Source organism: Nestor notabilis, unplaced genomic scaffold, assembly GCF_000696875.1.
Source record: "Nestor notabilis isolate BGI_N333 unplaced genomic scaffold, ASM69687v1 scaffold12193, whole genome shotgun sequence".
NCBI classification, from domain to species: Eukaryota; Metazoa; Chordata; class Aves; order Psittaciformes; family Psittacidae; genus Nestor; species Nestor notabilis.
In genome coordinates, this window is record NW_009921536.1 from 84034 (window position 1) to 95501 (window position 11468).

Sequence of the window (11468 nt, forward strand, 5' to 3'; positions counted from 1 at the left end):
GACAGAGCCTTGGGCAACATGTTCTAGTGTGAGGTGTCCCTGCCCATGGCAGGGGAGTTGGAACTAGATGATCCTAAGGTCTCTTCCAAACCAAACCATTCTATGAAAACGCAAGTTGAAATAGATCTTGCAAAAGAAAATAAACAAACACTGGACAGTCCCACTGCCAAACAAATAATATGGAGACAAGGAAAGAGTTACTAGGGCTTGGCATCCAGGGAGGTGAAAAAAGCAGAAAGCATAGCAATTAAAGAGCCAAAGTGGGAATCACACGAATTGATATGTTACCTCCGTAAGAGTGATATGATTAACATGAGGGAAAGGGTGGCCCATGGTGAGAATTTCACGTAGAAACAGAAAATGACTGGGTCAACAATGAAAGGCAAAAGCCATTGAAGCTAATGCACTGGGTGTGAGAGCCCAAAAGATCTCTGTTCCAGCCACTGCGCTCTTGAGCCAATTAAGCTGCAAGTCCACAGGAAAAGGTCCTCAATAAATGTATCAGGTTACACGTGGTTCCACAGGATTAGATTGCAGTGGACATAATACCTCTTTTTTCTTCCTTTTTTTTTGGGGGGGGAGAATGGGAGTGAAGCAAGGAAAATAATCCTGTCGAATTCAGACCTCTTCATCTGACCCTAGAGGTACCATTCAGAACTTCAGAGCAGAGTTTAAATGAAAGAATAATTAAATCCTGAAAGCAAACACAACACGGATTTACCAAAGGCAGGTTACAAAAACTAATTTCTTTATTTGATTAAAAAAAAAATCATTCTGGGGGTAGAGGAAGTGTAGTAGACCAGTCTGTCTGAAGTTCAGTTAAGTGTGTGGTACTGTGCTGTGTGAGATATAATTAATTGTGCTTCAGATGCTATGGTTTGGTGCAACACCTGTATATGAATAGACTCTCTAAAGGAGAACACAAAGAGCAGCACTGAATAGACGGCTGGGAGTTCCCCCGCAGGAGATCATGTTTAGTGTTTGCTTTAATGATTTTTGGTACGGAAGTCAGTGGTGTGCAAGGGGAATTTGTGATGAGACAAAACCAGGTGTGGTCAATACAAGGGAGGATCAAAATACCATCCAGGAACACTGTGAGCACCTTGAGAACAGGAGTAAACTGGGTGGCATGAAACCTAAGAGTATGAATGGAAGGTCATGCTGTTTGCTGCAGTACCAGAAATTTTGATTCTAAGCTGGGGTAGCATTCTTTGGTAATGGCAGAGGAGGAAAGTGCTTGGATAGGTACAAATAAATCACAGGATAATTCAGGATGACAGGCTGTTACTATGAAGAAAAGGCAAATACGGCTCTCAAAAGACTAGAAGAAGGGATTTCTTGGAGAGAGAGAGAGAGAGAATTGGCTCTGCGTGAGGCAATGACGAGCTTCTTTTTTTCTCGTCCACAAAAAGTAAACTTGGGGTAAATAGGGATAGAGGGAGCTACTACACTTCTAGGAAATTTCCCAGTTTTCATGGGGGAAATGAACAGCCTGTTTTGGTAGAAGGCAGAAGGCATGGTTTATTCAGTTTGATAAAATGAAGACTGAGAAGAGATACAGTTGCTCTCTCTGTACATATTAAGAATAAGCAGGTGCTAAAAGCTGTTTAAAATTTCAAGTTGGTATAAGAATAACTGGGCATAATGGAGCTGTGAGTAAATCTGTTGAACACAAAAGGATGAGGGTGCACAGCCCTCCCTTTTGTTTCAGTACGTATTATTTCCTAGGGGGTGCAGTGGGACAGGGCAGTCTGCTGGGTGCTGCCATGTCCCAGCAGATGGACTGAGAGAGGAGGGGGCAGCAGGTCCTGAACAAGGGAACATGCACAGGGAGATGAAACTGGGGCTCAGAGGTGGCTGTGAAGCACCTAGTGTGCATGGTCACCATGCCAGGACCAGAGCAAGGGCATGCGCAAGGCAGAATTGTGAAGAATAAGCAGCTCTAGAGATAAATTAGCACTGGTATAGGCTGGAAACTTACACCAGTGAAGTAGCACTTCTTCCTGCTGCTGTGGTTTCTGTGCAGGTTTGGGGGGAGAAATGCTGATGACTTGCAGAAATACAGAGGGTGTAATGGAACTGAGAAACCTCCCACTTTACAACTTGCTACTTTTCTTGAATGCGTTCCTCATTGACTTGCTCTGATTTAATCTTCCTGTATTTTAAGATACCGCAATATACTTGATAAGACTAATGTGCTCTGAAGCTGAGGCATTCCCTGGTTGTAATTGCTTGCAGATGGGGAGCTTACCTTCCTCCTGGGTTGGTCTCTGAAACTTTTTCTTAGCCTTAAAGTATTCTGCTTGGCTTCTCTTGAAGGGACAGAGGATGTTTTGTGCTTCCTCATGGAATCATCAAGAAAAAAGGGCCAGGTGGTTTGGGGCTGCTGCATTTGCATAACCCTGAAGGGTGGCTTCAACTGATGATAAATTTTGACCTAACAACTGTGACCAAATGATCAGACTCACTGCCACCTCTCTGGGATGGACAGCCATAACAGTGCATGTGCTTGCAGAGCAACTCCTCCTGCTGCTCCTCTCACTGCCGAAAAGAGTAAACACCCACTACTGAGAGGGAGACCCAAAACAAAGGAGATCCCAGCCTGATCCCCAAAGAACAAGTAGGGCTCTGGAGCCTCCTGGGGCGTTCCTGTTGGAACTCCCACAAGTTCATTACTCTAGCCGTGGGCTCAAACAAGCAGCCCATTTGTTTGCACAAGTGGAAGCTCGATGCGGGTGGTGCAGTGGGACAAGAAGGTGGAGGTGGCACTGAGAGCACCGAGCTGCTCCATTGCTGTCTGGAGGTGCAGATTCACAAGAGCTGGAGCTTTCAGCTTGTGATGCTGAGGTGTAACTTCAGGACTTGGGGCAGGAGGTTTGTAAACATGAACAATCCTTCTTATGGGAATAGGCAATGAGGTAGTAACAACTCAGTGTGCATGGGAAGAGAGGGTCAAAGCAGTCAGAAGGGGCAGTAAGTATCTTGCTAGCACAGCCAAAGCGCATCCAGCATTTGAGGGCAGGAAAAGGCTTTTTTGCAGTAGAGGCAGGAATAAACCACCAGCATTGCAGCCACTTCATGGAATCACTCCCCAGGCATGGATCCTGCTCATAATCCTCTGCTTAAAATGTCAAAATGAGCACTCTGACAGCAGTACCCTGTCCATGGGGATGTGGGTCACTAGAGCATTGCCTCTTTCTTATCATCCTGCTGCAGCTCAGGACACTGCATCAGCTGAAAGATTTCCAGAACAACTTGCCTGCAAGCTTAGTTACACAGAATGCCTCAGCTTACCCAGTGAGAGTGGCAGAAGAGAACTTCCCTTTACAACAGCCATGATGTGGTCCTGGCCCCAAAGCAAACCTGAGCCTGCCAAGGCCTGGCTTTTCATAAACCTTGTACCCATCTCACTGAGCCCTTCTTCCTGCTGGGCCCTGTTGGCAGTGTGTGCTACCCGGGCTCTGCTACCCTGGGTGATATTTAGGGTGCATACACCTAAAACCTCCTGGGTTTAGAGTGTGTTTTGTTGCTTTTCGTCTGCCAGGGCAATGGGTGTGAGGTGCCTGCCTCTCTCCAGCAGCTTTGAGAAATCTGCTCTGGCTCTTCTCCCCACTGCCACTGCTGGTGCTGGAATGCAGCTTCCTTTGCCTGATTAGCTCTGTCAGTGGGGTGAGTCCCTCTCCTGTAATCAGTAACCGAAGCTGGTGTTGAAGACATGCCTCATCCCTCCTGCCCACAGTGCTGTCAGGCGTGGGGGGAGCAGTACCGCATCCAGCACCCTGCTACTGCTCTTTGGGAGGAACAAAAGCCCATCCTCACCAGGGAATCCTCTTCCTCTGTGGTCTTACGTTCAACCACAAAACATTTGTGAGTACTGCTGCGGACACCACTAAGATCCATGGATCAAGTGGGAGGCTGAATTCCCTTATATGTGGCTTTCTGCTCAGAAAGAGGAGTTTGTGGCAGTGCCCAAGGTATAGAGCAGCCTGGATGATGAACAGCCAGAGGTTTATAGGTCTTGCCAGCAGCACTGCAGTCAGTGCTGGAGCCAGACCTAGCTGTCATGTGAGAGACTGCAATTGTATTACCCAAAGTTCTGTTATCCAGCTCCTGTACTTAAATTCCTGTTCCACTTGTACCTTTCACAAAGCAGATTTCCTCTTGCCATCAGATAAGGCACTTGCATGTGGCCTGAGGTGATGTTTTACATAGTCTGAGTTTGCCTAGAAGTGGCTGCTTCCCCAGTTATCATCTGTACCAAGGGACACAAGCAGGTTGTCCTGGGTGAAATCAGTTGGCTTCTCATACCATTTGATGAGTCTGAAAGACATGAAGGATGAATCAGATTGTGCTATGATGTATCAGGCACATCAGGCTCCCTGGTGCTCCAGATACGCTTTGAACAACAAGCCCAGCCAGATGCAAGTGAATGCTTTGAGACCTGGTGTTCCCAGCGTGGCCTCTCTGCCAGCAGACAGCTGCTCACTGCCTGTTGGCAGGAGCGCACACACTTGGCTGCCTCCGACAGTGCTGTGTGTTCCGAGCAAGGGGCTGTGGTGCCAGAAGAGACACTGCTGCATGGCAGGGGCCGGGCCCAGGACCCCCAACTGACATGCCACATGTGGGACTGTTTCCAGCACACTGAGGGATCCTGGCTCTCTGGCTCCGAGTGACAGGCACACGCAGCCCTGCTCTCCTAGCTCCCTCTGCTCCGCACCAACATCGCTCCCACTGCTGCTTTCTGAGATTTGTGCTTTTTTCCTTTTACAAGCCAGCTTTCTTCCCAGTGCCAGTTTTCAGTTTCTGCTTGTGTGCGAGGAGAAGCCAAGCACTGAGTTGTTTCTGGCAGTGTCTTTTTAGTTTAGAGATGGGGTCTTCTGCATTTTCAGAGTACCAAAGAGCACCAGCACAGTTTACCACATGCAGCCTTGTTGTTCCCAGTGCCAGTGCACGCTTTGCAGCATTCAGGTAACAGTGTCGTTGGAAACAGGCTTCTTTTGAACACAGGTTGCAAGATAAGACCTACCTGAACTTTCCTTAGCAGCTTTAACTGTTACATTCCTGTGCACTGAGGAGATGAAATTGGCTTCTAAATGCACAGGAGCAGCAAGAGAGGTACTTGCAAAATGTGCTGGAGATCTAGAGAGGGACCTTAAGTCCCTGGGACCTCTTGGCAGTAGGCTGCAATGCCATGACCAGGGCTGTCAGTGCTACACAGCAGGTGACAGGAGAAGAACATGCACATTTTTGTGTGATGGGCACAACCAGTGCTTTGCAGGCAGTGGTGGTTTTGCAGGCACATGCCCATGGTTTTGCAGTGGGTAAAGTGGGTTTGGATACCTATGACAAAGTGCCCTGAAGGGCTTGTTGGGCTGGTGCTTTGCTGGTTTGAGGCCGTTTCAGGGAGGCTCCTACAGAGCGACGTGTTTAGAGCTGAGATGACCTGCTGTCCAGAACACTGTGCAAGAGACCTGGATTCAGTTACTGGGATTCTTGTCCTGTTGGGAGATATGGGGGAAAGTTTCTTTTCCCTGCTCTGCCTTTGTCTCCCCAGGGAGACAAACCACTTACTGCTTTAATAGTACCAGTGCAGGGGGGTGATGGCAGATGCTGTGATCACAGCTAAAGCCAGCTGCAGGGAACACATCTGGGTGGGCTGACACCAGCTATAGCCATCATTGCTTTGAAATGCCTGCCTGGGAGTTTTGACCATTTCACCCTTCATGCTGTGTTAGTGTAACCTTTAACATGTGATTTCCTCTTGATAGGGCTAGCAGAGGCAAGAGCTGGCCTTGATGGGGGTGGTCTTGGAGCTTTTCAGCTGCATGCACCCAATGCATTCCCCTGTCAGGGAGCTTTATGTGGGTACAGCATGTCCTGCCACCGTGCTCTATGCCAGCTCTGTTTCCCAGCGTACACCACCATTAATGCTGCACTGTCGGACTCTTGTGTGCAGCGGCTTGGGAGGGCATTGTAACCAGTTACATCTGCCCAAGGAACCTGGATTGTCCAGATCTCACCATGCTAGAAAAACTTCACCCAGCCCATGGGGAGACCTCCTACCTCAGGTCTGAAATGGGACAGGGGAGACTTTCTGCCAGGGTCTGACCCTGCTGGCCATGTCAGTGTTAGATAAGAGAAAGCACTTGGTCTGCAAAAACTCTTCTCATCTGTATCAGGGTCTCTCTCCTTGGCTGAAACCACTGCCTTGCCCCAGCTGGAGTCTTCCACAGTGTGGGGGACAGGAGCATGCTTGGCCAGGGTAGCTGCTGACCTCCTGTCTCTCCCATTTCCTTCCAGTCCTGGACACACAACATCCAGCGGGAGAAGGAGTTCCTGCGGAAGCTGGTGAAAGCCCGAGTCATCACTGATCTAACCAGTGGGATCTGAGTGGCAGCAGCCACTGCCTCCCAGGGAGGAGACGAAGATGCACGCTGCAGCTCTGGGAGCAGGCACTGGCAGCCCCCCGTAAGAATCCCACCTCACTGAAGACACACAGAGATGCCCAAGTGCTCTGGGAAGACCCTCTCGCATTGCCAGTCTGCACAAGGGTTGCATCTGCTGCCTCCTGGCCTAGAGCTGGCAGGAGGTGGGCAAGGGGCTGAGTGGGCAGTTCTTGAACTCTGCATCGCAGATGGATCTTCTGTGTCCTGAATTAAACAGGAGAGACTCAGGAGAGAGAAGAAAGGTTTGTGAATAAAACGATTTGTGCCAAATGGGAGGCGATGCTGCCCCGAGGCAGCTATGCCTGAATGTACAAAGTATTATTTTTTAAAAGAAACTCTGCTGGAATCACACTAGAAATACCAAGGTGCAAGGCAAAGACTGCTTGTGCACAGCCCTGCGAAACACCTGGCCTCTTCGTGCTCCATCTGCGTTGTCATCGGCCTCAGACCTTTCCCCAGGAAAACAAATCCATCCAAAACTTCGGTGGTGTTGGTGCTGCTATAATTTGGAGGGAGAATAATGTCTTTCCCTCATCCTCCACTTGGAGCTTCTGGATGGAGATGAGCATGGGTTTGTTTTTCTGCACTTTTCCTTGCTTCCTCTGTAGAGGCAGCAGCAGCCGCCCCTTACTTGGCTGCATTTTCCATAGCCATTTGTTCTGCCTCTGCTCTGACCCCAAGGTGGAGTGGGGAGCCCATGGCTTTCTCTGCCTGCCTCAGACCTTCCCCACCTTCCTGCCTGTCATGGCACTGAGGAGCCTGCCTTGTTGTGCTCAAGGCTTTCAGGCCTCTTGGTTTATGCCTGCTGTGCAGGGCCCCTGTGGAGTTCGTACAGATTGGTGTCACCATTTCTGGACAGCATCTTGCTTTATTTTTGTGTGGGAGAGGAGTAAATTATTCTTTGGAAGGAGATCAGATCTTGCATGGAGATCTACAGCTTTACAGCTTGAGAGCAGGCCACTGAAGAAGTTCGTTTTACTTTCCAGACTTGATCATGTTCCCTATTTAAGTGACGTGTGACCTCAGTCATGATGGAGCCTGCTGGCACGGGTGGAAGCCTGCTGGGAACCCTCACCCGCTGCTCGACCTCTGCTCACTTCATTTCCAAGCTCCTCCCGTGCTGACCTAGCACTGCTGCTCCTCCTGCTCTCAGGAGCACATCCCTTCCTTTGCCGTCTTGGTTCCAAGATGCAGTATTTGCACATTTGATTTGTATACTTATTTCAGAGGAGCTGGAATAAACTGAGCAACGTGGCCAAGTGTGAGGACAGCAGGGTGGTCTAATCCACGTGGAGAATGTGGGCAGAAGGGGGATTGCCAGGGGAATGGTTACAGGTGGAAATTGGCTCCTGTGCTCTTCTAGTCTGGAGCAGATTGGACTTGCACCCATTGGCATGATCCTGAGCCAAGTCCCTGTGTGTCCAGTCCCCAGTGTGCAGCCAGCCAGTGCTGGGTCAGTGGAGAGGGGAGCCCCAAGAATGCTGGCCAGGCTTATGGTCCTGGAGCTGCATCTGAGATAGCCCAAGGATTGCAGTCTGCCTTGCTCTGAGCTGAAGGGAGAATGTGGTACTAACATGGACAAGGGATGTTCAGAGCAGGGCTCACATGGTTCCCCTGGGCCGCCTCTGTTCCCACTGACTTGTAGGGGGCTGTGGCTCTGGGGCTGAGACCCCAGAAGTGATGTGCAGGAGGGGCAGAGGAGCAAACTGTATGGAATGGTTTGAGACCACCCATGCGTTCCAGGCTGCAGGCAGAGGCAGGTCTCAGGACATGGTGCTGGGTGCTGCCCACAGACCAGCATGGATGTGCCCCTCAGGAGCCAATCCTGCATCCTGCTCCTGTAGCCAAGGAGCTTGCTCACGGGCAAGTTCTGTCTAGCTTCTGGTTGTGGCTGCTGCTTGCCTTGTAGTTTGGGAGCAGCTCAAAGATCCTACCTCTTCCAGGCCATGGAAGACAGATGCTTCCTTCTCTTTCCCCTTCCCATGTCCCTTCTCCTGTTCCTTCTCCTGTCCCTCTGGCCTCCCAGCCAGCTAGTCCCTGCTCCCCCTGTACATGCGTCTTCCCAGGATGCTCTTTGAGGTTTCCAGCATTGAGAGCTGGAGTTTCCAGCAGGTTTTTGAGTATATGCTATGGCAAATACTCCTTTGAGTATTTTCTCCCTGATTTGATTTTACTGCTGAAGGAGCCCAAGGGACTGGGTTTCCATTGCTCTTGCCAGGCAACATTCCCTTTGCAGTTCCTGATATTAGCCTGGAGCTGGGACCACTGTCCATAGAGTCCCTGACAGAGGGTGCCTGGGATGGACCTAGCCGAGGTTGTGGCTGGGGAAGGGTGGGCACCCACCCTCTGCCTTGGTGCTTGAACTGGGTCTTTAACAGCTGCTATGGGAGCCTTGGGGCAGTGATGGGCCACATCTGTATGCTACAGTGAGCTGAGATGCCAGAGAGCTGGGAGATCCAGCCAGGAGGAGGAGAGGAGCGAAGAGCCTTAAAGGCCTGTGGTGCACTCCTCTCCACCCCCTGGGGGAAGCACTGCCATGAAGGTTTGTGATGGCAATGATACGATTATGTTTTACTGAGCACTACAAAGCTATGGGACACCTGTATCTTCCAACTCACTGGCTCCAGGTCCATGGAGAGAGCATGGCCCCTGCTCTGCTTTCCCTGGCATCCCAGCTTCCCACTATGGCCAGGGACAGATCTTGAAGGGAAGCCATCCCTGCAGACCAGGGAGGTGACTCGAAGCCCTTTCTTCCACCTTTGAGAGGGTCTCCAGGCAGAAGTGCCCAGACTGAACAGATGAGTGCATGGCCCAGGGTGACTGTGGTGGGAAAGAGAGGATGTGGGGTTGCTTGTGGGGCAAAGGCTCCCCTCTAACTCACTGTCCCCTTTCACATTGGTGGAGCATGCACCCCTGCGGAGCAGCCCTGTGTCTGGGTGACGGGGTGTGCACACTGCAGCACCCCAGAAGCAGTGCTCAGTGCTGGGTTTCACTCCTGGATGCTGTTCCTCTGGCTGCCTCCCCACATGCACCTGCAGCCACCTCCCGCACTCCAAAACACGGCAGTCCTGCCAGCTCGGAGCGGTGCGCGGGTCAGAGCAGGGTCAGTGGGACGGATGCGAGTCTTGGCCTCTCCCTCGCAGTGACTCACCTTTTCAGCTCGGAAGGGAGAGCCCAGGGGAATTCTCCACAGCCTAAATATAGAGCGGGGTTGCCTGGTGCCTCTGACACGCTGCGGTGCAGAAAGGCCACTTGGGTGGCAGGAAACCTGCCTGCAGAGATGCTGGAGAAGTGCAGGAAGGTCGGAGAGCCAGCTCCCAAAGCAGAGTGTCGCTCCGGCTGGTGCAGAGAGCAAGCGTGGAGAGCTGCAGGCCAGCCAGCACATGCTGCTTTGGGGGACAGGGGCTGCCAGAGAGATGCTGCTGCCCTCACCACACCATGAGCACGGGCTGCTCATGCGTTTGTGTCTTACAGCCCTCTCCAGAGCCCACCACCTTGGAGTCGGGCTTCCTTCATGCTTGTGGCCTCAAGCTCACACGTGCCAAATGGAGGCACCACAGCCAGGGAGCAGGAGGCAGTAGGGGATCCCCTGCAGCCCAGCACCCCTCAGCCCAGCACCTCTGAGCTTCCAGAATCTCCTTTTCCTGGGTGGGAGCTGCAAGGAGGCCCTGCCCTGGCAAGCTGCTTGGGAAAGGGGGAAGGTGTTGGGACAGGTCTGTCTGTCTAAACCAAACAGGGGCAGGCAGGCTGGGGTCGGGCAGCACCAGGGATGGATAGGGGCTTCCAGACTGCCTGGCAGGGAGGTGGCCACCGCACTGAGCTCCACCAGCACAGCACATGCCATCAGTCCAAACAGTGCATCACACGCAGTATTAGAGATGTGCCCTTCGGTGCGGGTGACCGAGGCCACCACCCAGCCACTCTGGGCACAGCTCCTTGTACCCTGCACAGGGACTTGCTCCAAAGCCGGTGGTGCACCAAGCTGAGATGTGAGAACTCAATGAGTTTTTAAAATTAGGTTTAGTTCCTGTGATTTTTTTTAATTTCCCCTCTAGGCAGGGAGGGCAAGAGTTGTGTAGGCTCCTCCACGCCGGCTTATGTCACATCAATTCAGTCATATCACAGAAGCAATAAAGCTATCAAACAAGCTTGGCTGGCCTCTTTCTTCTCATGCCTTTGGTCTTTGTTTAGGGGAGGCAGAGGGGTTCCCCTGCTTGGGCTGTTCCCAGCCTGGTTTCACTGCTGACTCCTCCAGCACAGTGACCCAGATGCCACTGGTCTGATGCCAGGGACCGGAGAGGGCTGTGCTCACCACCTGAGGGGTGGGATTGGGGCTTGTGCGTTGGGTCTGTGTCATGTTGGGGAGCAGAGGGGTGGCGGGTTGTCGTTCCCAGCACAGGCTGCCTGTCACTGCCTGGTCTCAGGGAGTCCCTGCAGCGCGGTGGCTTCCTGCCACAGGTCACAGCAACACTCAGGCTGGGTGTGGCCCCGACAAGTGACCTTCTCACCACAGTGTCCAGGAAGGAAGCAGTTTAGGAAGCTAAAGGCCGAGGCTGTGACTGGCTCCGACACCTGCCAGGTCCCAATGGGAGGAATGTAACCACTGTGGCAAGTCCCAGCAGTGCCGCAGGGACAGTCCCGTCTGGGCCAGGGTGGCTGCTTGCAGGTGGGTGACCAGTCTGACAGCCCTGACAGCTCCTAAACACGCAGGGGTCCTGCCAGCACTGATGGGACACCACAGAGGCAGCTGCCCAACCCTCCCCAGTGTGTGGTGCAAGTTCAGGTCCCTTCCGGAAAGGAGATACTGGAGCTGCTCAAAGCCTCCTTCCTGCCCTCCTCTCTTCCCAGTTCTTAAAGAGCAAAGGCCACTGCTGCCATCAGGCTGGGCCAGCCCCAGAGGTGGCCCATGCCCTGGCCTGGCCTTGGAAGTGCTGAGGAGATCAGAGCCTCAGACCAGGGAACATGGGGACAGGTCAGCAGAGACAAGGACACTTGCTGTTGGAGCAGGTGTCCCCAAAGGAG

At 52.1% G+C, this 11468-nt stretch overlaps 1 protein-coding gene across 1 annotated transcript in view; it reads left to right on the forward strand.

The window, feature by feature from the left end:
• ST3GAL3 (ST3 beta-galactoside alpha-2,3-sialyltransferase 3) overlaps positions 1-7770 on the forward strand; it is an 84476-nt gene extending 76706 nt beyond the window's left edge. The window contains exon 8 of the mRNA XM_010011208.1: positions 6301-7770. Within this exon, the coding sequence (XP_010009510.1) occupies positions 6301-6390 (90 nt within the window). The 3' untranslated portion in view covers positions 6391-7770. The remainder of the gene's footprint in view (positions 1-6300) is intronic.
• The last annotated feature ends 3698 nt before the right edge of the window (positions 7771-11468 follow it).